We start from the raw sequence: 25,372 nt of genomic DNA, 5'->3' as shown, positions 1-25,372 counted from the left end.
AAAAAATGAGGCATAATAATATTTTTGCAATCAACAATCCAGAAAAGGAACAGTGATCTAAAAACAAATTACAGTACCAGATACATCCACAGTGAGCCCGCCATAGTCAAATTATTTACAAAAACAAAGACCTATAACAATTAGTATTTATTAGTATTAGTATAAAAGACTTAAAATACGACATAGTGATAGGTTTATATATTTCCTAACATGCAAAAGAATTTACAAATTCCTGGAACATCTGTTAGGAGCCTCCCTCGGTATAATCTTGAAAAATGATCCTACAAAGAACCAGGGACCTATATAATATAGGTCCCTGAAAGAACAGGTCTTGAGTATCGAATATATTGGGAGACATGAAGACCAATGCAGGTGAAGGATGAATCACTTGAGTTCCTATACAGAAAAGGAAAGTTAACAATGAAAAGTCACCCCGTTTGTCATACTTTTTAGTTGTCCGCTGGCCTCAGTTATTTTTTTTTAAGTCGGTAATAATTATAATAAATGAAAATGAACAGATAGATTTTTAGGTCAGGTGACCTATTGCTATCCGTTTTCGTCCGTCGTGGTGCGTTAACATTTAAACATTTTCAGCTTCTTTTCTCTGAAACCGCTGGACCAATTTCAACCAATTTTGGCATAAAGCATCTGTGGGTGAAGGGGAACAAAAATTTTGAATTTCATGGTCTCTGCCCCCCCCCCCCCGGGGGCCTGGGGCTGGGGCAAAAACCAATTAAATTAGTGCAATCTTTAAAAATCTTCTTCTTTACTCCTGGACATCAAGCATGCAGTCAAACTGTTGGTATGATTGTAATCAGCATCGAGTCCTCTACCAAAATTGTGAAATTCATGGCCCCAGGGTCATGGGTTCTGGTGTTAGGGCGGGGCTCTATTGATTATATATTGAAAATGCATTATTTTTTGAAAATCTTCTTCTCTGCTGCTGGGTATTAAATAAACTAATTAAATTCATAGTTATAATGCCTCTACCAAAATTGTGAATTTTATGGCCCCAGGGTCAGGGGTTATGGTGCTAGGGCGGGCTCTATTAATTATAAAGTGAAAATGCATTCATTCTTTGAAAAGCTTCTTCGCTGCTTCTGGGTATTAAATAAACTAATTAAGTATATAGTTATGATGAGCAAGAATGCTTCTACCAAAATTGTGAATTTTATGGCCCCAGGGTCAGGGGTTATTATGTTAGGGTGTGGCTCTATATTGATTATATAGTGAAAAAACATTACATCTATGAAAATCTTTTTCGCTACTCCTGGGTAATAAGCAGATGAACTATTTATATAGTTATGATGTGCAAGGACTCTTCTTTCAGAATTGTGAATTTTGAACAAGGCCCCTGGGTCAGGGATACCAAAGGGGGGGGGGGCTCTACTTATATACTGAAATGAATTTTTTGAAATCTGCTCCTTGGTATTAATCAAACATTTTGATAAGCAAGTGTGCCTTTTCAAATATTGTGCAATGTGTAGACCTAGGGTCAGGGGTTCATGTGTGGTAGGGGCACTTCTGATTATTGCTGAATATTACTGATTAGTTGACATGCATTTTTGTTCCCCTACCCTGCTTATGGGTATTAAGTAAACAAACTAAACAACTGCTAAGTGTATAGTTATGATTAGCAATGGTGCCTCTTTCAAAATTGTGAATGCCATAGTATCTAGCTTAAAACATGAATCATTTGAAAGTTGTTGCATGATGCTCAGGTGACCTATAAGGCCCATGGGCCTCTTGTTTGGAAATAGTTTCTTTTTACATATAGTAACACAATTATTAATAACAACCTGAATTTACATTTATGTCCCAAGAGCTCGTACTTTTGATTTCTATATGCTGTTATAACATTCTATTATTTTTTCCGGATTTGATGTTCTTACCAATACCAGTTTTTGTAGTTTAGCCGTATTGCAAGTTCCGGTGATTAGAGTGTGTTGACTTTGGTTCAGGTTGAGGTTTACTAATATTTTTCTTCAATTTTTAGATACCTGTTGGTCACAGATAGACTCCGAAATGTAACACAACGATGTTGGTTCAAATTATTATTCTGTGATATCATGACGCTTGAGATAGTTCAGAGAACATAGCCATTATATCAGAGTGCTATTGTAAAAGTATGCTGGAAATGAAACAACGTAAAATGGACAAGTGTGAAATATATTGAAGTTGGTGAGCATAAGTCTTAAGTATTATGATAATTAATGGATTCAGAAGAAATAATACTATTGTTAACTTGTCGTTGTGGCATTCTATGATCTAAGATGTAGTCTGTTAACATGTAGCCTAGCACTTTAAACATAACGCAGGTCAAAAAAAAAATGGATAGATCAAGTCTCTCTATTCTCTAAATCAATGACTGAGCTTCAGATTTGCTGCTGTCTGTTTAATTTCTTTCTTATACGCCTCAGATTAACTGTAACAAAATATTTTCATTTCAACATTCAACCACTTTTCACAAGGTTTACTTTTAAAAAAAAATGTTGGATTGGAGATCAGAAGTTAAACTTCAGTTTTGCAAGTAGACAACTTAATCTGATTTTGTATCATTCTATATCAGTCTTTATCAGATATGCATAGTAACCCCATTTTCTAGATTTCTGAGTAACCTTTGTTAATCACTATCCAACTCGGATGTTTTCATGACATAAGACACTTGAGATTGTTTTCAGTACATGAACACAGGAGAATGATTATGATATTTTCATTTTTTAAATTTTTTTTTATTTTTCAGAATATAGAAAATATAAGATAACAAAAATGCCGTACATGGATTTGAAATTACCACACATAACAAAAATGAAACTGATGTGGCCCTCACGAGTAACCACACTTGGTGTAACACTAGGTGTAGCAATAATGGGAATGCTGGCTTTTTATTTCCGCTACCAAAGGAAGATAAAAAAGAAAGAATTGAAATCAAATTCCAGGAAAAATAACTTATCTTTGCCAAATGGTGGTAAGTGATTTCTCTAAAAACAATACATTCAATGCTTTATTTTACATGTGGAGAATTGTAACATACTTTTTTTTAGGTCACCTGAGTAAACTCAGGTGACCTATTGCTATCCGTTTTTGTCCGTCGTCGTGCATCGTGCGTTATCATTTGAACATTTTCAGCTTCTTCTCTGCAACCACTGAACCAATTTCAACCAAATTTTGCACAAAGCATGTATGGGTAAAGGGGAACAAAATTTTTGAATTTCATGATCCCTATCCCCCTGGGGCCTAAGGGGTGGGGCCAAAACCACTAAAATTAATGTAATCTTTAAAAATCTTCTTCTTTACTCCTGGGCATCAAGCAGTCAAACTGTTTGCATGATTTTAATCAGCATTGGGTCCTCTACCAAAATTGTGAAATTCATGGCCCTGGGGTCAAGGGTTCTAGTGCTAGGGCAGGGCTAAATAAGTATATAGTGAAAATGCATTATTTCTTTGAAAATCTTCTTCTCTGCTCCTGGGTATTAAATAAACCAACTAAGTACATAGTTATGATGAGCAAGAGTGCCTCTACCAGTGTTATGAATTTTATGGCCCCAGGGTCAGGGGTTCTGGTGTTAGGGTGGGGGCTCTATTGATTATATAGTGAAAATACATGAATTCTTTGAAAATCTTCTTCTCTGCTCCTAGGTATTAAATAAACTAACCAAGTGCATTGTTATGATGAGCAAGAGTGTCTCTACCAAAATTGTGAATTTTTTGGCCCCAGGGTCAGGGGTTCTGGTGTTAGGGCGGGGCTCTATTGATTATATAGTGAAAATACATGAATTCTTCAAAAGTTTTCTTCTCTGCTCCTAGGTATTAAATAAACTATCTTAATGCATAGTTATGATGAGCAAGAGTGCTTCTACCAAAATTTTGAATTTTATGGCCCCAGGGTCAGGGGTTCTGGTGTAAGGGTGGGGCTCTATAGATTATATAGTAAAAATACATGAATTCTTTGAAAATCTTCTCCTCTGCTCCTAGGTGTTAAATAAACTAACTAAGTGCATAGTTATGATGAGCAAAAGTGCCTCTACCAAAATTTTGAATTTTATGGCCCCAGGGTCAGGGTTTCTGGTGTTAGGGCGGGGCTCTTTTGATTATATAGTGAAAATACATGAATTCTTTGGAAATTTTCTTCTCTGCTCCTAGGTATTAAATAAACTAACTAAGTACATAGTTATGATGAATAAGAATGCTTCTTCCAAAATTGTGAATTTTTGGCCCCAGGGTCAGGGGTTCTGGTGTTAGGGCGGGGCTCTCTTTATTATATAGTGAAAATACATTAAATCTTTAAAAATATTTCTTCTCTGCTACTGGGTATTAAGCAGATGAATTACCTATATAATTATGATGAGCAAGGGCCCTAATCTTCCAGAATTGTGAATTTCAAGGCCCCAGGGTCAGGGGTACCGTAGAGGGGGGGGTGTACATATATACTGAAAATGAATGAATTGTTTGAAATCTGCTCCTTGGTATTAATAAAATATTTTTGAAAAACAAGGATGCCTTTTCAAAAATTGTGCAATGTGTAAGCCTAGGCCTAAGGTTCAGGGGTTCATGTGTGAAAGGGGCACTACTGATTATTGATGAATATTACAGATTAGTTGAATTGCATTTTTTGTTCCCCTACCCTGCCTATGGGTATTAAGTAACCAAACTAAGCAACTGCTAAGTGTATTTTTATGATGACCAATGGTGCCTCTTTCAAATTTGTGAATGCCATAGCATCTGGCTTAAAACATGAATCAAATTCAATCACTGGAAAGTTGTTGCATAATGCTCAGGTGACCTATAAGGCCCATGGGCCTCTTGTTTTATTTTGAAGCCCTTTAAGATAGGAGAAACTTTATTAATCTGTATATTGTAGATATCCACGGGCATACTTTGGGCAGATATACAGAGAGTCCATCCTCTCTCTTGAATTCCTTGAAACAGAAGTCTCTGTCAGGTTCCGTGTCAAGTATAGGTGGTGCCTCTTCTGCCTCCACAATTACCCACCAGTTAGTGGACACTAGCAGCATGTCACCAACACAACTGTGTAAACTAGGTAGGGCAAATAACTGCTGGAAAAGTAAGCCTTGACCATGTATGAATTTATGATACAGCTTTCTTTTTACTGTTGTTGTTAAAATAAAATATTTATTCATATTTTCAGGTTTTGAAACTCTCCAACAAGCTGTGGTGTATTGGGAAGATGGTTTAATGAAGTTATCCTTTAATGAAGATAGATCCAAACCCGCTATATTGGTAAGTTGGGATATAAATAATTCAAAACTAACACATACAAAACTTTCCACACAGAAACTGATTCAGAACATTTAATTTTGCCATTCAAACTAGAAATAATCTTTGCTTTGTCTCACACATATTTTAGTCTCTGTAGATTTTTTTTAAAAATGAATGTTAACAATTTCATTAATTGTTTTAAAGAGCAGTTATATGGAGGTTGATAAGGTACATGTAAAGCTATAAAAATGCTTGTTTATATTTCTGAAATACAGTTATTCTACTAATATAGATGTAAAATATATTTTCCAAGTATAAAAGTCATTTGAGAAGAAAACATAGATTAAAACTTATTTTTCTAGGATCCAGAGACAGCGGAGTTGCAGCATCAGATGGATCAACTACTGGACGCTGCTTACAGAATGATTGATAATTTTGAGCGTCGTGCTGAGAGACAAGCTGACAATATTGCCCTGGAGGTTGCAATGGCGGCTTACACAGAGACAGACATACCGTCAGAGAGAACAAAAAGCTTTGATGCAGGGTCTTTCAGCGACCAAGACTCCTTTGTCTCTGCTACTGACGTTAGTATATTCATATGGTTTCCATTTTAATAAATCGATGTTCAAAACTACATTGTGATGTTTTTTATTTTTATTCAAAAGTTGGTGTCAAATATGAACATTTATGTAAATTTATGTACATATTTTATATATTTTTTTATTGTAGATGGCAAACTTATCAGACTTAGATAACCATAGAGAAATGTTTCAGCATCTTCCTTTATATGAAGCAGGTCTCTTAGAATTAAAACATGGTCATGTGCCATGCAGGACTCTAAGGCAGGATATTAATTTCTACATTTTCATAAATATTTGATTCAATACTTTTAGCTTGATTCTAATTTTCAAATTATTTTGACAAAATCATGGTTGCTCTTTAAGAATTTTCTTCTTACTCAGAAGTTATGACTAACATCTTCAATATTTTTATTGCCATTTAAGAAATGAATATGGGTATGTTTGATCTTTTTTAGGACTGAGATGACTCAGTGTATATCAGACACAGAGTTCTTGGCAAAGTTGCACTGTATCCGTCTAGCTTTCAATGTATGTACACTATAGTAGAAATAATTTTCTAAATCAAGAATTCCTCCATTTGATCTAAACATCCATTTAGGTTAAAAGTTACACTGTATATAAATTAATGGGTGAGTAATATTGTTCACATGCTATCTTTTAGGTTATATTTAAACAATCAAGTCTAAGAGATTACTTCAGAACCATGGGTAAACAATTAATTGGTGACCTGCTGATCCGAGCTGATAGGGTAAGATTAAAATTTATCTATAACATATAAGCTTAGTAATCTTTTGATTGAGCTTACAGTCCTTTACTTCCCCATCTAGGTGTAACTGTGGAGAATCTAAATCACCATACTCTCTTCTCTACTAATAATTTGTTCCTTTTTGAAGGATCCAGATGAATTCTACACAGCATATGATGCAATGATAGATTTTATAGAAGTGGAGGACAATTGGTTCAAAATTGAAGAAGAATTAAAAGGACGGGGTGTAAGTCAAGTTACTGGAACTATTCTTTGCAGTAATACATTTGTAATATATGAATATTCATTTTCTATTGATCATATATTTATTATATATAAAATATCTAAATTTTCACAGTTTTTTGGGCTTATGTATGTAGTAAAGTGACTAAGTGAAGTTCTTACTTGTGATGCAACTTAATGGTGTTCCTGCTTGAGTACATGAATTAGTTAAATTGCAACAGAAAATTCACAGATCAGCAAAGAATGTGTTTTTCAAATAACTGTCATATAATTGAACATTATTTTTTTTTTAGGTAAAATGCATGTCCTTTTATGACATAGTATTAGATTTTATACTGATGGATGCATTTGATGATTTGGAAAATCCCCCCTCCTCTGTTATTGCTGTAATTCAGAACAGATGGTTATCTAGAAGCTTCAAAGAAACTGTAAGTATTTATCCTGAGATCTCAAAATTACAGTAATCAACACATTTTAAGTCATTATTTGTATATTTATGATTTTTAATGGATATACTCAATAAATGAAAAAAAAAACAACATTTGGATTAGTACTGGTCAGTTTTGGGTATCAATGTTGTATTCTTTGACAGGCTTTTTCTACAGCTGTTTGGTCAGTTTTAGGGTATTGATACTGTTTTCTTAGACAGACTCTTTCTACAGCTGTTTGGTCAGTTTTAGGGTATTGATACTGTTTTCTTTGACAGGCTCTTTCTACAGCTGTTTGGTCTGTTTTGAAAGCTAAAAGACGACTATTGAAGGTAAGCAACCGGATATTTTTTATGTCAGAGATATAATATACATCTGAATTTTTATGAAGTGCAAGGTAGTCTTTGAATGAACTATGCCACATATAGCTAACATTTAAGATGATACTCAGTTTTCAGATGGATTTATATCCAAGTTTTACTCCATTTCTGAACATACAAGCCCAGTATTAGCCTGGGGTTTCATGGGACCAGAATCAAACCTCAAAGAATTATGCATGTTTTTTAAGGTAAGCATTGAAGCCGTTCAAAGCATCTAGAAACTTTATATATTTATCTATACATGTATATCTGTTTACAAAAGAAAAAGTTTGGTAGGACTTTTATTCCTGTCAGTCTTTTAATTGAAATGACTGTATGTAAGAATTACCTCCATTGTTTGATTTTTGAAAATTTAGCAAACACAAATTTCAAGGACTATAGTAATTGACACAGTTTTTAAATGTTTATTTATTATACCTCTGTTATGCAGAGGAAAGTAACTTGTCTTCCCTCCCCTTTGACAGGAATCGGTTTTGAAGTTTCTCAGGGACATGTTTAGTTTCGAGTATGTCCGTTACACAACCGTAGATGAGTTAGCAGATGACATTGCAAAGTTGTTACAAAACAGAATAGAAGAAGCAGCGGACAAGATTTCCCCAGAAAAGTTAGACTTCTAAAACAGGACTGGACATTAAGCCATTCTGTTTCAGTTTTTATCTTTGTTTTTTTTTTTTTTATCATCTGTGATTTTTTTATTGAGCTGTTATGAATACACCAGGAGTTTTAACTTGACAGAGTGAAATGCCACAGTGAACTTATTCCTTCGAAATTTGTCCTATCTTTTTTTTTTTTTTCCTTCTCTTTCAAAATCTGTCTCACTCAAAAATCAATAGATATTTTGTCTTGTTTTGATGATTATGCTAAAATATAATGTAGTTTCTTTGGTAAGACAATGATTCTTAAATATCAAAATAAGATGTAAGAAAAAAATGGTGCTTTCTCTAAGAGCATAGCAAGGTAGATGGACACTGTAGCACTTGGTTCTCTGGTTCAAGTTGTGTGATAAATAAGGATAAATCATGTTTCTGAATTTGTTTTAGATCTCATTTGTACTTAAATGCCATTGTATTATACTATAGAACACTTAGTTTTATACACTTGTTTATAAATTTTCAGTCTTTTATTAAAAATGAAATGTAGATAGTTTTACTGTCTTTATTAGTAATATCATATAACATGTTGTTGTAAGCAATATGATGCTCATGTTCCATTTTGTTTAATGAATAAAAATCGATTTTTTTTGTTGTGAGTTCAGTTCATGATTCTAATAATAAACCACACTGACAGATGAACTGAACTAAAGTAACACAAATAAGTAACAATTAAATGTGGCATTTTAAAATAAATTTTCACTTTTTGTTGTGCAGTGGCAAAACTACATATTTGTAACCAATTTGGAGAGTAATTTATATAAGCATACATGTAATACCTTCCATCATTTCAAATAGAAAAACAAGGCCATCTGAAAAACCACAATAATCTTGTTTTCTTGGTACTTTTCAACTGCTTGTTATCTCCAGGATTTTAATAGTGGGAACATCAAGTATTGGAATGATTAATGGAGGGCCCTTCCTCTATAATGACCCTTGACCCTTTCCTTGCTCCGTTAACTCCGTTCCGGTTCACTTGTCCTCCGTTGACATAGTGAATGGCACCAGAATCAGGGGCTGGGGAATCACTGGCTCTGTGAATAATTTCAGAAAATTGAAGATCTTTTCGCTGCTAAGCATTTGTAAATTTATTTTTATACTTACTTTTCATATGCAAGGTACCATACAAAGTACCGTACGCATAAATATTTTTTAAAAGATATTCTAAATTAAATTCAAAGTGGACAAATGTCCTTCATTTATCAAAAGTCTCCAGTTCCCTGAATACCAGGAAGTTTAAAACTACGTAACCTTAATTCTTAAACCCCATACAATATGTATTATTTTAGATATATGTGTTACCTTCGACACAGGAATATTATGATGAGAACCAGTACAATAGTGACCGCCAAACTGGCCGCTACGATTCCTCCCGCTATGGCCCCGTCATTGGTAGGATCCGTCATTAGACGCTGGGTCGGCACCGTCACACCTTAATTAAACAAATAAGGTAAATTAAATACATGCATGCTATTTTTATGATGTCAACTTTTTCTACGAAAGGGGATTTTTCAGTGTTAAATCGAAAATCATGAACCTGTATTTAAATCAAATTTCTTACAAAGTTGCTCCAGAGCTGATACATTCCATGTTCCTTGACATATAATTCCCGACATTGATGGCCTTAGGCCAGAGTTACATGTGTACGTGCATTCATTACCAACATATGGTGCACAGTCCGGACTCACTTTTCCGTTAGGAATAATCTCTGGACACTTTACAACTTACAAAAGAAAACAAATATATATGCTATTGCATACCTTTACCATCTGAAGTAGTTATTTCTCAAATGGTAACGTTCAAGAAGTAATCATAAACGAATAATTTAAACATGCATTTCTTGAATTTCCAAGACTACCTCCTTCACACGTTCGTTTATCATTCTGAAGGTTCACAGCATCTGGACATGCGCATTTGCGTCCTCTGGATGTTGGTAAACAGAATGTACTGCAGCGGCCGTTAGAAACAGAGCAAACACTATGCACTATGGAAAAAATCAAATAAATACCAAGTGCCTATCAAAAATTAAAGCGTAACTAATCACAAACACTACCTGCTGGTGGTATTTCAATGTGCTGCTTTGACCACATTCTTGTAATGGTCTTGTAATTGATTGAATTAAATGTATATTTAACAGTCAGAAGTAAGCTCGAAAGGTCATTGGAACAGTACAAATCGGGAGCGGAGCAAACAGACCTATAAAAAAAACTGTCAGAGTTAGATCAGATGCCATCGAAATTACATCCCCTATCGCTCAGTCACACCCGCCATGTGCTCCTTGTCGTGATGAGGCGAACGGATTAGGGGAAATCCGTACAATTAAGTCAAAATATTATCCTCAGTCAACATTCAACTAAATGACAGATTATATTTACAAATAAGATCATTGTCTTGACCAAAGTATTTGCAAAATAATGATTTTTTAACGCCATTGTTGATATCCTTGTATCATTAACTGAGTGATTATTTTCCAACAGCCTGTCCCATTTTAGAAATTGTTCTTGCATAGAACTTGCTCTTTTATATGGAATCAACTGGGAGACGCGATAGGCATGAACTGTGATGCAGAAATGTATATGAATTGTGGTTTCTATAAACAGGACATCATATCCTATTATAATAGAATAAAAACCGAAAATGTCAAATTAAGGTCATTGTTTGGTACCCGTTTTCAACTAAAACTAGTGAAAATGCAATAGTTGAAGGAAAAAAAACTATGTATGCATTTAGAATAATATTGATATTTATTTACATGTACAGTATATACAATCAGGAACTCATGAACAAAATGGTTTCATTTCTATTAGATTTTAAAATATTTTGTGTATATTTATTCAGACAACATAGCATGTGCAAGATAACATTTATTCCAATCACATTTAGATTTTAAACATGATATATTTTCCAATCGTCAACTTACCTTAACTTACCATACCTTATCTAGTAAAACCAGATAAACCATGAATGTTTGCAAATTTTTGATAACTACAAGTTGATTTGATGCGCAAAACCATGTTCAATGAATGGACAATTTCTAAACCAAGACAATTTATTGATAAATAAGATTATGATACAAAGGCATCAACAATCACAATTTACAACTTCTATATGGCCGATACATTTACTGTGTTGATGAATATAATCTGTCGTTATGTCAAATGTTCACTGATGTTTTTCAATTAAAGCCAACATTTCCATACTGAATAGTGTACCTATTTCTCCATTTCCATTCACAACTTGTTAAAAAATGAATTTCATGACAAAGAATTTAAGAAGGATATGGAGATAACGAACAGTATTCATATAAAACAATCCTCACGGACTATAACATCAGAGGTGGGATCAGGTGCCATGATCCCACACCCGCTGTGTTCTCATATTTACTCCATTTACAACTTGTTAAAAAATGACTTTCGAGCTTGACTACTCCTTGTTATATCTTCACACTTTCTGAAATAACCTTGTTTTAGAAATTGTTCAGATACATGCTCTCAAAAGGCAGGTGAGGAAGGTATATTGCTGATAAAAGGGAAGTTGACATTTAAAGTCGATCATATAACTTGGTTATTAGGTTACCATTAACGTCTTTTTCAAGTAAAATATCCAAATATAAACAGATGTGTCAGACTCTGTGGTATCTTTTATCTCAAGCTCTCCTGGATATATCGTATCGACGTAGGAATGGAAATTACCATGGTTAATTGACAATGCGTCGTCGATATATCTGAAGGTCGAGTTGAAGGCCACAGCAAGTGTTTTCTTCTTTTCACGCATAAGATTTTGCATAAATTCTGGTTCATATGAATACAAAAATAGGTCTGCTAATAACGGAGCGCAATTGGTTCCCATGGGAATTCCAATAGATTGTTGGAAGACCTGATCTCCAAAAACCACATAGATATTGTCAATCAGAAACTCAGGCATCTTCTTGATGTCAACTTCAGAGTACTTGTGTGTACAATCAGAATCTTTTTTGACAAAATAATTTTGCAAATGACCAATGACCAGGTAAATAAATTTACGCTTTTAAACTTTCTTTTTCATAAAAGTAGAATGTATTTATTTAATTTCGTTTTTTTTTGGTGTTACCTGGTATCACTTTTTCTCCATAAACTTGCAATGATTGCAGCTTCCCAAATTCTGCAGAATAATTCATCCATGCGATCTCTTTTGCAGTTATAAGTGAGGCCTTTGTTATTTTCCTTCAACAAAAGTGAAAAATGAACGCATATCTTGCAAACACCACAATATTAATTTCCTAAAAGCGAAGCTCAAAATCGTTTCTTATTCTTAAACAGTTTTAAAAATTTTTAATTGTTGAAATATTTGACTTACTGGTCATCTAAGGCCGTGTAATAGATATGGTCGCCACTGATATCAAAATGTCTGAATTTCTGCCTCCTGTCTTGAAGTAAAATGCCCCTGTTCTTACCATCAAGGTCACAGAAATTTATTGTACCTAAATCTCCATCGGTCCAGTATAGGAAATCATCTATTTTGTCAAAATAAATAAGCATATTATGTCGTACCCTAAAATTTCCATGATTAATCAGATACTTAAAAAAAAATTACAGGTATTAACCAAGTATTTGTACAATAAATCTATATTGCATGTATTTTGAAAATGATATAATATTATATATATAGACATTTCAAGAAAAGTAAAGTTGAAGAGAGACGTGCACCGTATGTTTAACCCCAAGTACTGTAAAATAGTGGTGATAATAATTTACTTTTGTAATCCAAAGTCAAGCTGTTAGGTTGTGAAATGTCCTTGAAAATGAGGTTGATCATAGCTGACCCATCCATGTAGGATCTCCCTATATAAGAAGCTGAGTAAACTAGGTCAGACCAAAACAAATACCTGAAATATTGCAAATCATTAACTAGCTTTTTATTTCTTTTTTTGTTTTTGTTTACGATGCACTCTTGAATAAACATGTTACATTAATTATATCACAATAATTATTCCGTATAGACTTTGTAACGTGTTACCCTTTTTGTGGATGTATTGCTATGTTGTAGACAGAGGTTAGTCCCGGGACGACAGTTTTTCTCTCCCTTGTTTCTATATTTAGAATTCCTATGTAGGACTTGGTGCTCACGGCTGAGTAGATGAGATGGCCAGTTGATGGGTCCATAACCAAGGCCTGGGGCTCAAATAGCCCTACACGTTGTGGTAAATAAACGGATTTTTTTTAAATTGAATTGTTTATTTTTAATTCAAGGATTGCATGTGATTTTTCATATCTTTGATATCCAAGATCATAATTATTTGAAATACGTTTTAAAATTGATTTTTTTAAAAAGTTTTAAATAAAAAATTATCAAACAGCGAAGAAAACAAATGGTATAGTTGCTAAAGGTATCTTTATCTAAAAAAATCTTTATTTACTATATCAGGCATTTCAATTAATGGAAAATTCAATTGTACCTGTATTAGTCAGAGTGACAGACTTTCGACCCGACATCGACAATTGTCTAATCTCACGGTACATCGCATCAGAGTAAATCAGATTGCGGTCGAGGGGGTGGAAGATTGCGTTCACCGGCCGAATTGTCTCACTTACGTCTATTGCAACAACATTAGCATCGGCCATTGACACTTGGAAAATGGTAGCGTGCGTAAAGTCAACAGTCAACACAAAGTCACTCTGCAATGGAACTAAAAGTACAAACTCGTTAATTGCTCTGCACTTGAAAAGGTTTACTGGGTAATGTCATGTTCATGTTTCGTAAAATGGACACGAATCAATTTTCAGAATCTTCAACGAATATATTTAAAAAGAAATTTTAGTTTTTATTGGAGGCATATGAGATCGAAAGACATTTATGTTTCTATATGTTTTACTATTCAAAGGTCACAATATGTGCATATAAAGCTGGAAACCAACGAGTTTGACAAGTTTTCCTATCCTTCCTTAGCTTGTATCCAAGGCGACATTTGCACGTTTTGGTACCATTTAGTCTAGGGATACAAATATGTTCACAATCGCCATTTCTCACACGACAAATGTCTGTAAAAGAAACGACATTACTTCGTGAAACATACTAGTATATGGAGATAACGAAAAATATTCAAGATCAAAAGTACATAAAACAATATAAAATAGGAGCAAACACGGACCTCCAAAACATCAGAGGTAGGATCAGGTGCCATGGAGGAGTGAGCATCCCCTGCCGACCGGTCATATCCGCCGTGTGCTCCTTGTCATGATCGGGAAATAACGGAAAACCCGTATGAAAAACGTCAGTCAATGCTTGACTCAATGATAAATTGTTTTTGCTGACAAGGTCATTGTATCGACCAGAAAACTTACAAAATAATGACTTAAAACGAGATTAATACTAAAAAATGCTTAGAGTTTAAAAGCAAGCCAATTCTTTAAAACAAAGTTCTCTCTGTTATATATAATAATTATTGTTTGTCGGTTGAAAATTAACTTAAAGTTTTTACTTTTAATTTTATTACAGTTAATGTATCTTTTTTTTCATTTGCCCAATCGTGTCAAGTAGACAAGGCTTATGTTACCGTAAACCGGGGATGCTTACTTTTCCGCGGCACCTGATCCAACCCATGATGTCTTTAAGTTCTGATTTTGCTATATTCCACATTTTATTGTTCAAACGGACTTTTTAGCATGCTTACTGTTTACTATCTTCGTATTTAATTAAAAGTAACAGTTTGCTGAAGTCCAATGTTATTCAAATGTAATGTTTCAAATCAACCTCAAATAACATTTAAAACATTATCAAATTTAATCGTATGTTTTAAGACAGGAAGCAACTTAACATCACTACAGTAAGTAAATTTTATAAAATAAATTCCAAAACGTTCTTTTCCGGTATTCACTTTTAATTTCATAGATATTTTATTAATTTGGATTCATACGAATTCTGGCTTGATTATTTATCTCAACGTATGCAAAGATACTTTCAAGGATATAAAATTTTATGATATATTAGATACTAATTTAAAAAATCATAAATACCTTTGGGCGTAAAGTATTCAAGTAATAATTTCATAGAATTAAGAAGGTTTTATTTTTTAATTATTATTTTTTTTTGTTGAAATTTTTTAAAACATTATAAATCGTCACGAAATGTTACCTGTTTATCATATGCTTTTTACACAGCGTTTAGAGTGTTTGAGGTTTACCTTCTGAAATTGGTTGTTGAGATTGGTCGTAAACAACGGCTTTAGTAAATATATACGGCACATCTAAATGTCTGTGGATGCCTGGTGATTTAATATTGGTAATGCGAACTTCGCCTTGGTTTTTCAAAAGCAAGAGATAGTCCTAGAATTGAACAAAATATACACAGTTAAAGACCGACAATAAACATTTTAAAAAGATATACCATATTATATAATTATATGCTATGGATAGAAAGTAATGTTATATTTCACTTTAGAGAATAAACTTATTTATTGAATCATCCCTGAGAATTACCTTGTATTTTGTAAAGGAAATGATGTTATATGAAGTATATATCTGTATCTCATTTGTTTCCAGATCCATGGAGTAAACGCCGTCTATATCAACCCACCATAGCCTGTCAAAGAAGAAGATTTTTCTCTAGATCAAGATTTAAAAGTTTTCTTGAGATCAAAAAAGAAAAAGGACTTTTAAATTGTGAGTTTTGCTGTTGCAGGGTCAATAAATCAGGGTAGGTAAAGATATACCGAGTTTTAACTATGTACCTATGACCTTTTATATCGATTGACAATTCGCTAGGGTTTTTCAGGTGCTTTGAATTTACAGCTACCCAGCGTTCCACTCCGTCGTAAGTTCCGGCCTCTATAATAAACGTTCCAACAACACCGCTTATCCAGTATAGTGTTCTGAAAATATTCAAAAAAAGTTTGAATTTTTTTGAGAAAGTTTTTAAACGGCAAGTTTGGTCGAACAGAAATGATTCTGCATGGTCTCGATAGCCTGAGTTATAGATTCCTATACATAGACAGTTGTACACAATAGGAAAAGACAAGAAATAATGCAAGGCAGTTCTGTTACAATTGATGCCCAAACCAAAACAAAGCAATTTTATTCCAAATCTTTTTACTTATGGTAAATTTTTAACACCCTTGGGTATTCAAATTGTATTCAAATCTATTTAATGTATCTGAATTTGACAACTGTTATGAATTCCTGCTCTATCCTTTTTTTCTGTTTTTAAGACCATTACCAATTACTTTTTTATTTTCAATATTTGAATAATTCACTGTTTTAAAATTTAATTATCTATTAAAGTTTATGCAAAGATATTCCTCTGGTTTCATTTATCACACAAAATTCATATATATTCCTTTAATTTTTTTGTTTCTGAATTTAGGACTACATGTATTTATCAGTATAACATTTGGCAAATTATTTTTGGAAATATCTATTCTTACAGATTCCAGTATTTTATCATAAACCTGTATGTCTATGAATACATGGAATTTAATTCTCCGGGATTACCCAGTTCAGTCGTCCTTGGTAGTATAATTATATACCTGTTGAGAGGATTGATAGCAAGTCCAGATGGATGGTCAACGTTCTGAAAAACTGGCATCTCCATTGGAAACCTCTCATTTACAAACATAATCAGCCCTGTATTCCTCTCCGTCCAGTAAATATTACTGCTTAACCAATCAACACATAGGCCTTATAATATAATATTACATAAATTGTTACAAAGCAAATTTTATAATAAAGCCAATGGATATCAAAATAACGCTTTAAATTTATATGTATATCAGCAAATCATCGTGATATTCATTTATTACGTTGATTCTCATTATTTTATTGTTATATAAATCATTAGTTTCTCTATACCTTACAAAGATATTCATCTGTGGTTAATTAAAAAAAAATAACTAGACTATTATTATGCATGTACAATGACTTTAAATACACTAATTGGCAATTGCACTCACCAGAAACTACAGAAACTGACAATAGTTCTTTTATCAGCCCAGTGCTTATGTCAAACATCAATAGCTTCTTGTTATCACTGTCCTCAAAATAAATTTTATTATTACGTGTGTCCACCGCATAATGAGATATAGATTTGTTCCAGTGTAAAACACAGTTCACCTCTGCTGGCATTCCGGTGAGTACAAGAACGTCCACAAAGCAGATAGATGAAGTGTTTGATAACAAAAGAGATTTCTGATGTACCATAGTATTTTCTAAAACAAACATAAAAAATGTCAATAATCGTCTTATTTATAGAGGGGTTCCATATTTAGAAATTAGAGTTTTCTTGTTTTCATAAAATAAATACAAAGAAATGAACAAAAAATGTAAGGTTAATGTTTAAATAGAGCATTAATGGGGGCGGGCAATGAAAAGGTACAACCGCCCACTTCTGTGACGTCATACATACGTGTACAGTTTATCCCATTTTCGGTCAGTTTGAGTCCGTCCGGACAAAGACACTTAGCTACGTCATCTTTTGGACCAATACAAATAAACTCGCATCCCTTTTCTTCACAACGTTCTAAAAATAGTACAAATGTTTATCAAATTTTTCATATAGTCAATGTCTTCAAAGTAAACGGTCTTAATTTTACAATAAATATAACAAATTAAATATACTAGTAGTTTTTGATATTGATGGAATTCATTGTAAAATATTGGATTGAACAGCATTTTTATACTTTTAAAGGCTGTCAAAAGACAGAAATTATTTATTTTAAAAATAAAATTATTCAAAATACCACTTTACGTGTTTCATTGCCTTGATCCTTGTCTTGTATGAACGTCAGTGCCTGGGGTACCTTGTATTCGTACTTTCCATCCTTGGGCCATTGAAACAAATGTTGCCAAACTGTCTCTCCTGTTTGTTTATTAATGCATTCAACCAGGTAAGCAAACTGTATTGCAACACAGAGTATGTTCTGAAAAAAAGTTTTTAAAAAAATTATATGGGTAAAGATACTGGGGAGTGACATGGAGAATCTGCTTAAATGTAATGTAAACAAACTATATACCAACATAAAGAATAAATTTACACATACAGTGACATGAAGAACAAGGCTAGAAATCATGTCTGAAAAAAGCAACAAACACTTTATAACATGCAGAATGTTCTGAAGAAATAAAGGATGCAGCGATCTTTAAAACATTACCAAACTGGTCTGACACACAGAAAATGTCCTGAAACAAGTATGCAAGTGAAAGAATCGTAACACAGAGAGGTCTTTCGAAGGTTTTCACTTTCTGCAGTACAATGAATTGTCTTTTTCCAGAGACAACTTTTTTCACTCCATGTCTAATCGAAATATTCTTTCATTTCATTTTAAAATAACGTAGAGTTTATTAAGAGTTGTAGGTAACTTCACATATTTCAGTACATGCAACAAGATTTTTTTTCCGTAAAAAGGCCACTTCTAGATTAAAAATAGTCACAAAGATTTAAATTTTCTCAGCAGATCTAGAACAATAATTCATTGTGCAGAATAAGATTATTTAGAAAACGTCTGCATAGGCGTTCTTTTTTTCATTGTAGGACGAGTAAGAAAATTAAATTGGAACTATATTGCGGTAATAAAATGTCTCAAAAGAATCTGGGGGCAAGTCTCCGTAGAGATGGCATGAATGTCATTGTTATATTTCTGCATGAAAAACTGGGTACTTCAAGGTCGCATTAGATTGATTGTATATTGTTTAACGTCCCTCTCGAGAATTTTTCACTCATATGGAGACGCCACCACTTGCCGGTGGAGAGCTGCAAATTTTGTCCTATACTCGGCACTCAGGGCCATTGAGCAGGGAGGGATCTTTTTCGCGCCAGCACCTACTGCGACACGGGACCTCGGTTTATACGGTCTCATCCGAAGGACCGGTCTCCACGTCCCACAGTGGGATCGAACCCGCGACATAAGGATTGACTCCTTCGCGACTATAGAGCAGACGCTGTAACCATTGCGCCACGCGGGCGACAGGTCGCATTAGAAGTCCCTGTATTATTGACCTACTTGGTATAGTGTAAGACCACTCATGGACATCAGCAAGGAAGGTGATCTCTTCAACACTCTTCTGTCTAACCCATCATATCTACACGTCTCTAGAGTTTCTCTTCCAATATCCAACCAAAAGATCCGCCTCTCTGTTTCATCTACGACAATATCAGTGACCAATAGAAGACCAGATAACAACAGATTCTGGTCGCTCCCAGAAAGGGACGACTTCCATATGGCAGATCCTTTGCCATATTCTGCAGACCAGATGAGAAACCTTGGAATAAAGTTGTAAATAAATAAAATAAATAAAATGACATTTACTAGTAATCTATTTGCTTGATATTGACAGAGGAAATCATATATTCTTCTCGTTTATTCCATAGCCTATCTCTGTATTCACATAAAGCAGAATGTGTTCAAAGACTTATAAGAAGAAAGAAGAAAACAATTGCTGCTGCCTTCAGCTCGAGATTTAGATATATATCGACGACGTATTGTCAATCAACAATGGTTATTTTCATTCTTATGTTGATACTACATGTTTATGTCCCAGTAAGCTTGAGGTAAAAGATACCACAGAGTCTGACACATCTGTTTCACACTTTGATATTTCACTTAAAAAGACGATGATGGTAATCTAACAACCAAGCTTTGTGATAAACGTGATGACGTTAATTTTTCAGTCGTCTACTTCCCTTACTTATGCAGCAATATGCCTTTATTCCCTGCATAAGGGGTTTACATCTCATATAGTTGATAAAATACTCAAAATCATGCTCTACGTATGACAATTTTTTAAACAAGGTAAGTAAATGACAAACAAATTGATGAAACAAGAATATCAGAGTCTCGTTTATTTCGTTAGTTCTATGATCGATACAATAGCCTTGTCAGCAAATACAATCTATCAGTAGTTTTTTTCAAACTAATTGGTATGCCATCATTTACACACTGATTTGTCGACAGATTTTTTTTTCGTTATTTCCCGATCATAATAAGGAGCACACGGCGGGAGTGACCGATCGGCAGGGAGTGCTCTCTCCTCCATGGCATCTGGTCTCATCTCTCATATATTAGATGTCTGTGTTTGCGCTACTCCTATTTGTATTGTTTAATGGGCTTTTGAGCTTGAATACTGTTTGGTATCTTGAAATATTCCATATTTATAAAAATTGAACATCAGAGCTGTTCTATAGGGATTAAAACCAAAATTCAATTTTAATTTCGAATGCTTATGAGTACTGTATTGGTATTTTGATTTATCGTATTCTTCAATTAACTCACCCATTAAGTGGATCAACAGCGATTGATTTCGGTGAAAATAGACCATCTACCACCGTTCTCCTATTGGGATCACCGACACCCTTAATAGGTTGAACTGTAATCCAGTTGTATGATGGGTCTAGATGATAAATATTCTTTGAGAGCCAGTCCACGGCTATTTTTGACGATGGTGATGAAAATGTGCGAATAACATTACTAGTAAGTTTATCTGTTTGAGTATTGCCAGAGAAGTTTTTAATAATGTACAAACTGGATGAAATGTCGTTCATGAAAAGTGTCTGATCAAATGGATCATATTCCAGTTCGTTGATGTTTGTAACATTAGAGAAACTGATTGGCAGTGAAAAGTGTTGATTGGTAGACGTTTGAAGTGGAGCACGTATGTATACGAGGTGACCATTGTCCGTTCTGTCCGGAGCCAGGGATACAATAAGGGTATCCTCACATGTTCCAATTCCTGACAATGTTAAAGACAACATTAATATGTCTAATTGTCTACAGAAAAGATATCATTCATATACTAAGTATTATAATTCATTAGATTTTTTTATATAGACCTACACCAATATGTGCTAATTATTCCTTTTGTAGTTTGTAACATACACCCCCCACCACCACCACCACCACCAAAAAAATAACTTTCACCACAAAAGTAAACAAACATGAAACAAAAATCCCTAAAAATCCACCAATGCATCAGTCAATTTAAATTAAAATTAAATAAAAATATAAACGAAGTTAGTTATAGAGTTAAATGGTAAAAGTAATCAATATTAAAATATTTAAACCATTTTTAACTAATTTACCTTCGGTAATTACCGGTAACTTATATTAAATTTGTTCTGAGTGCGGATTTTTTTTTTTACCTTAAAAAAGTCTTTTGTAAAGGTTTATCATATGAAGAAAAAAACAAGTTTGTATAAAAAAAATAATAAACTATATCAAAATCAAATAAAAATTAAAATAAAAAGCAAACCTACCTTGATTAACAGAAAGAACTATTATAAAAGTAACAAACATATCCACAATGGTATTAAAATAAAATCTTAATAGAAAACAATGTATTCAAGATTGAATCGGTGGCACTGTTCATCTCTGACCACAGTTATTCATGTAAATAATAAAATCTTTGTAATTGCTTACTTCTATTAAAAGTTAATGGTTTGCTGCTGATAATGTCAATTTTCGCTAAAAGCATGTCATAAAATTATCCGTATACCCGAAAGACTGTGTGTAAGATCTATGTTTCATTAGAATGACACATGCTATAAAATTTAATTGATCGAGGTAGATAGTTTATATATATCTATTAGTCAATAGCTAACTATTCGGCATTGTTTGATATATTTGTACAAAGATTATTGGAACAATAGACAATAGTCAATACGTGTAAAAAAAAAAATTAAACAAAAGGGACTCAGTTTTAAGGATTTCATGCATATTTTATATTACTAATTTATACATTTCGATACTAATTCACACAATTGAATTAGTGTTAAATATATTATTAATTTTTTGTTTTGTTTTTGTTTGAGATTCAATTTATGTAAAGCACAGTTATAATTATAATTGTTGCTTTACACGTATTGAGGAACAAAACATGATTTTTTGGAGAACAAATCAAAAACTTTTTTATTCATTTCAAACTAAGATTTAATACCCATGTTCTATTTGTACAAGACTGTCAGCTGAAGATATCAAGTCATGGGAAAACAAATAATGTTGGAGCCATTTGATCTCACGCAAACTCCTTAAATCTGTTGAAAATAAAATACGACCTCTAATCAACTGTTACTTGTAGTGGGAAACAATCACATCTAGTTTTCATCTTTTCTCGGGGACATTGAGGATTCCAGACATGTGTTACAGGGAAGGTAAATAATTTTAAGCTTAATTCTTAGATAACTGAAAAACAAATCTAACAGATAAAACTAAATACCATAAAAAATAATTTCATAGTAATCAATTTGATTTTTTTTTTTTCATTTTCTTCAAATGGAGTTGTAAAATTCCTTTAACCATACTTTACTTAAACTCTGCTTTTAAATTTTGATTGTAGAAAGATGAAAGGTTGAACACCTTCTTGTCTGAAACTTATTCTTGTCAAGATATTGAGACAATCAAATATATGTTCTTTTAAGAATATTTTCAACATCTCTTCAAACATCAAAGAAAACTTCCTACTACTACTTTTTAAATACTGGTAGCAAATTGAAGTTCAGTTTTCTACAGTTATTTTTTGGTTTTCATTAGGTTTGTTGGTTGTTTCTGTGCTGAGTTTGGTGGGGATTTCTGTTGGACTACTGGCGGACACTACCGACATGTGTGATATCCTCCGAGTCATTGACTGTGATCATCATTACCATTCCAGTGGGGACGAGACTCTGTGCTGTACGGACGGACACACCTACAGTAACAAGTACATAGATATAGATAAAGTGCTTGAGGTATTTAAATACGAGAAAAAAAATCACAATAACGGTATTTTACTGTATCTTACTGCATATGGGGTTTATATCTCTCAGTTAATTCGATACACAAGAGCATGTTCTACGCATGTACAATTTCTAAAACGAGGTAAATTATTGACAAACATGTTGATGAAACAAGAATATCAGCAATTTTTTAAAGTCATCATTTCGTACGTTCTATATTCAATACAATAACCTTATCAACAAATGCAGTCTATCATTGAGTCTAATGCTGACTGACGTTTTTCATACTAATTGTTAGGGCATTATTTACATTGAATTGATGACGGATTTTCCATTATTTCCCGACCATGACAAGGAGAACCCGGCGGGCGTGACAAGTCGACAGGGGATGCTCACTCCTCCATGGCACCCTTTCCCACCTCTGATGTTTAAGAATTCCGTGTTTGCTTTGCTCCTATTTTGTTTTGTTTTATGGACTTTTGATATTGAATACTTTTCGTTATCTCCATATAATTCATCCAAGTTACAAAAACCGAATAAGGTAAAGCCATCATCAAAATGTTTCATGTTGTAGCTGATTAGAAGGAAAGATAAAAAAGCTGCTTTTTGTGTATATTTTGTAAAAATGAAGGGAAAAGGTTGCAAAAAGTCAAACTGTTCTTATCCAGGTATATTTCTAATGCGTAGTTATCAACAGAAAACGGAATTCTATCTTTCACGAACTTATAAACAAGCAGGTGTAAAGACATTAGAACTACGGTCTTCTTTATCAGATTGAAAGTAAACTGGACTAGATTTATCCCAGTCACATTCGTTTAAACCTCTGACCAATATCAAATTGGAATAGAAGTATTTTTGAATAAGATACTCACACCCTCAGAAGATTTTGATCTATACGAGCAAATTTTCACCTTTAACTGTACTTTCATATCACAGATATTCATTCATTATACAAATACTACAAAGGGTAAAATATAGCATACTTTCCTTAAACTTTTTTTCTGTAGGTGTTTGTACGTACAGGCAAAGTGTGATAACGTGAGATTGGAGCCAATGCACAGCGGGCCTTGTACGGAGGCGGACAAGAAACCCCGCGTTGACAATATGACGACGGACGGTCCAGCGGTTGTCTCAGCTTCAGACAACTTCACCATCACCCCAGAATTCTGTGCCGACACCCGACCCTGTCCCATCAACCTCAATCCAATATGTGGAAACAACTATATATTTTACGTGAACTTGTAAGTAAAAATCAGTGTATATGGAACGGTCCAACGGTTGGATTACACTCTGCCATATATCATTGTTGATAGAACAGGGGGATTGGGGTTTGTTTCCTCATTGGATTCGTAGCATTTTCTATTCACGAGGCCTCAAAAACTTTGAAACTTTGATTTACTAATTGTAACAGCTCTGAAACTTTGATTTACGAGTAAAAACTTTGAAACTTTGATTAAGGCCTACTATAGTAAAAGCAGAAAAACTTTGGTTTTCTATATATACATGTAGTATTAACTTCGATGAACTATTGTAAACTACAATGTATATGCTTAACTTTAATTTCTCTGTTAGGGTTAAAATAAACTTTATAAAAGCCCAAACACATCAAGCTATCAAACACTTAGTAAACAGTTAACCACGCAGTCAATGTTTTTTTTCTTTTTGTAAAAAGTTAAGACTTTTTGTATACGTATGTTTTATATTTGATTCGAATAGGTGACTTCTTTACATATGTTTTATATCTGATTCGCATAGATGACTTCTTTTACAAAAGACGTATTTCAAAAATTTCAGATGCGACTTCAACAAAGCTAAGTGCAAAGACTCCAGTCTACAGAGGATACAGCTGAGTGACTGTAAGGACCCCAGCACCTTACCGCCCTTCTTCAACAAATACAGGAATGTGCGCAAGCGCAAGCAAAGAAAGGGCAACAGGAAATTATAAACTGGAAAACTCATTTAAAAACATCGTTGATTTGATAAAAAAATCAAGTAAAAATTAAATGAAAGTATTATTTAAGATAAGGAATATTGTCACAATTTGTATGTTTTGTGAACCACCCCGAGGAAAACAATAAATATATATGATTAAGACATTAAACATTTAATCGCAGGTTATCTATTTATATGCAATAACTTTTTCGCCGCAAGATATGTGAAATCACAGTGGCGTAAAGTAGAAATAATTTGATTGTACAGCTTGGAAATACAGATTATTTTATGACTTATAGAAAATCATGCATAGCTCTCCTTGCAAGAAGTGTTTTGTTTGTTTTAAAAATAAAAATTCTTACTTCTTTTCATGTCAGCTTTATCATAAAAGGTTGAAAACATAGCATCATTCATTCAATTCTGTTTTCGTCAAAATTTTAGAAAAAGCAATGGAAATGAAAATTTACAGATACAAACTGCATATATGCCCATGTGAAGTCATGAATTATACAAATACAAC

General features: G+C 33.4%; 3 protein-coding genes across 3 annotated transcripts; 2 read left to right on the top strand and 1 right to left on the bottom strand.

The window, feature by feature from the left end:
- Window positions 1-1,964: 1,964 nt before the first annotated feature.
- LOC134233981 (mitoguardin-like) lies at window positions 1,965-8,873 on the top strand. The gene is made up of 13 exons (XM_062716034.1): window positions 1,965-2,181; window positions 2,744-2,968; window positions 4,862-5,041; window positions 5,150-5,241; window positions 5,583-5,804; window positions 5,950-6,062; window positions 6,257-6,329; window positions 6,463-6,549; window positions 6,695-6,793; window positions 7,083-7,217; window positions 7,496-7,549; window positions 7,669-7,785; window positions 8,062-8,873. The coding sequence occupies exons 2-13, from the start codon at window positions 2,770-2,772 to the stop codon at window positions 8,212-8,214; spliced, it is 1,524 nt and encodes a 507-aa protein (XP_062572018.1). The 5' UTR covers window positions 1,965-2,181; window positions 2,744-2,769; the 3' UTR covers window positions 8,215-8,873.
- Window positions 8,808-22,149, bottom strand: LOC134233995 (low-density lipoprotein receptor-related protein 4-like). Its single transcript, XM_062716058.1, has 20 exons — window positions 22,146-22,149; window positions 20,486-20,942; window positions 19,217-19,475; window positions 17,965-18,136; window positions 17,623-17,736; window positions 17,171-17,425; window positions 16,748-16,898; window positions 15,953-16,093; window positions 15,702-15,804; window positions 15,407-15,548; window positions 14,142-14,264; window positions 13,682-13,912; window positions 13,243-13,414; window positions 12,981-13,111; window positions 12,583-12,739; window positions 12,337-12,449; window positions 10,106-10,231; window positions 9,809-9,970; window positions 9,550-9,679; window positions 8,808-9,281 (listed from the first exon to the last, which is right to left on the bottom strand). The coding sequence occupies exons 1-20, from the start codon at window positions 22,147-22,149 to the stop codon at window positions 9,137-9,139; spliced, it is 3,288 nt and encodes a 1,095-aa protein (XP_062572042.1). The 3' UTR covers window positions 8,808-9,136.
- A 20-nt stretch (window positions 22,150-22,169) lies between these two features.
- LOC134233998 (agrin-like) lies at window positions 22,170-25,223 on the top strand. The gene is made up of 4 exons (XM_062716061.1): window positions 22,170-22,359; window positions 22,739-22,904; window positions 23,928-24,161; window positions 24,715-25,223. Exons 1-4 carry the CDS (start codon window positions 22,344-22,346, stop codon window positions 24,863-24,865), a joined length of 567 nt encoding a protein of 188 aa, XP_062572045.1. The 5' UTR covers window positions 22,170-22,343; the 3' UTR covers window positions 24,866-25,223.
- The last annotated feature ends 149 nt before the right edge of the window (window positions 25,224-25,372 follow it).

The sequence above is a fragment of the Saccostrea cucullata genome, unplaced genomic scaffold (genome assembly GCF_032062105.1).
Source record: "Saccostrea cucullata isolate Sc308-1 unplaced genomic scaffold, CSIRO_AGI_Scuc_v1 ctg81, whole genome shotgun sequence".
NCBI classification, from domain to species: domain Eukaryota; kingdom Metazoa; phylum Mollusca; class Bivalvia; order Ostreida; family Ostreidae; genus Saccostrea; species Saccostrea cuccullata.
The sequence above is the reverse complement of the archived record's forward strand: the minus strand, read 5'-3'. Positions and strand labels throughout refer to the sequence as shown.

Bases quoted from the DNA above. Each gene is read 5' to 3' on its own strand.
- LOC134233981 (XM_062716034.1), top strand. From the start codon at position 2,770: ATGCCGTACATGGATTTGAAATTACCACACATAACAAAAATGAAACTG. The intron at 6,063-6,256 runs GCAGGATATTAA...GATCTTTTTTAG, and splicing joins GTGCCATGCAGGACTCTAAG to GACTGAGATGACTCAGTGTA. The intron at 6,794-7,082 runs GTAAGTCAAGTT...TTTTTTTTTTAG, and splicing joins AAGAATTAAAAGGACGGGGT to GTAAAATGCATGTCCTTTTA.
- LOC134233995 (XM_062716058.1), bottom strand. The intron at 17,737-17,964 runs GTAAAGTGGTAT...TACTATTTTTAG, and splicing joins GGATCAAGGCAATGAAACAC to AACGTTGTGAAGAAAAGGGA. The intron at 9,971-10,105 runs GTAGTCTTGGAA...TTCTTTTGTAAG, and splicing joins TAAACGAACGTGTGAAGGAG to TTGTAAAGTGTCCAGAGATT.
- LOC134233998 (XM_062716061.1), top strand. The intron at 22,905-23,927 runs GTACATAGATAT...TTTTTTCTGTAG, and splicing joins GGACACACCTACAGTAACAA to GTGTTTGTACGTACAGGCAA. The intron at 24,162-24,714 runs GTAAGTAAAAAT...CAAAAATTTCAG, and splicing joins TATATATTTTACGTGAACTT to ATGCGACTTCAACAAAGCTA.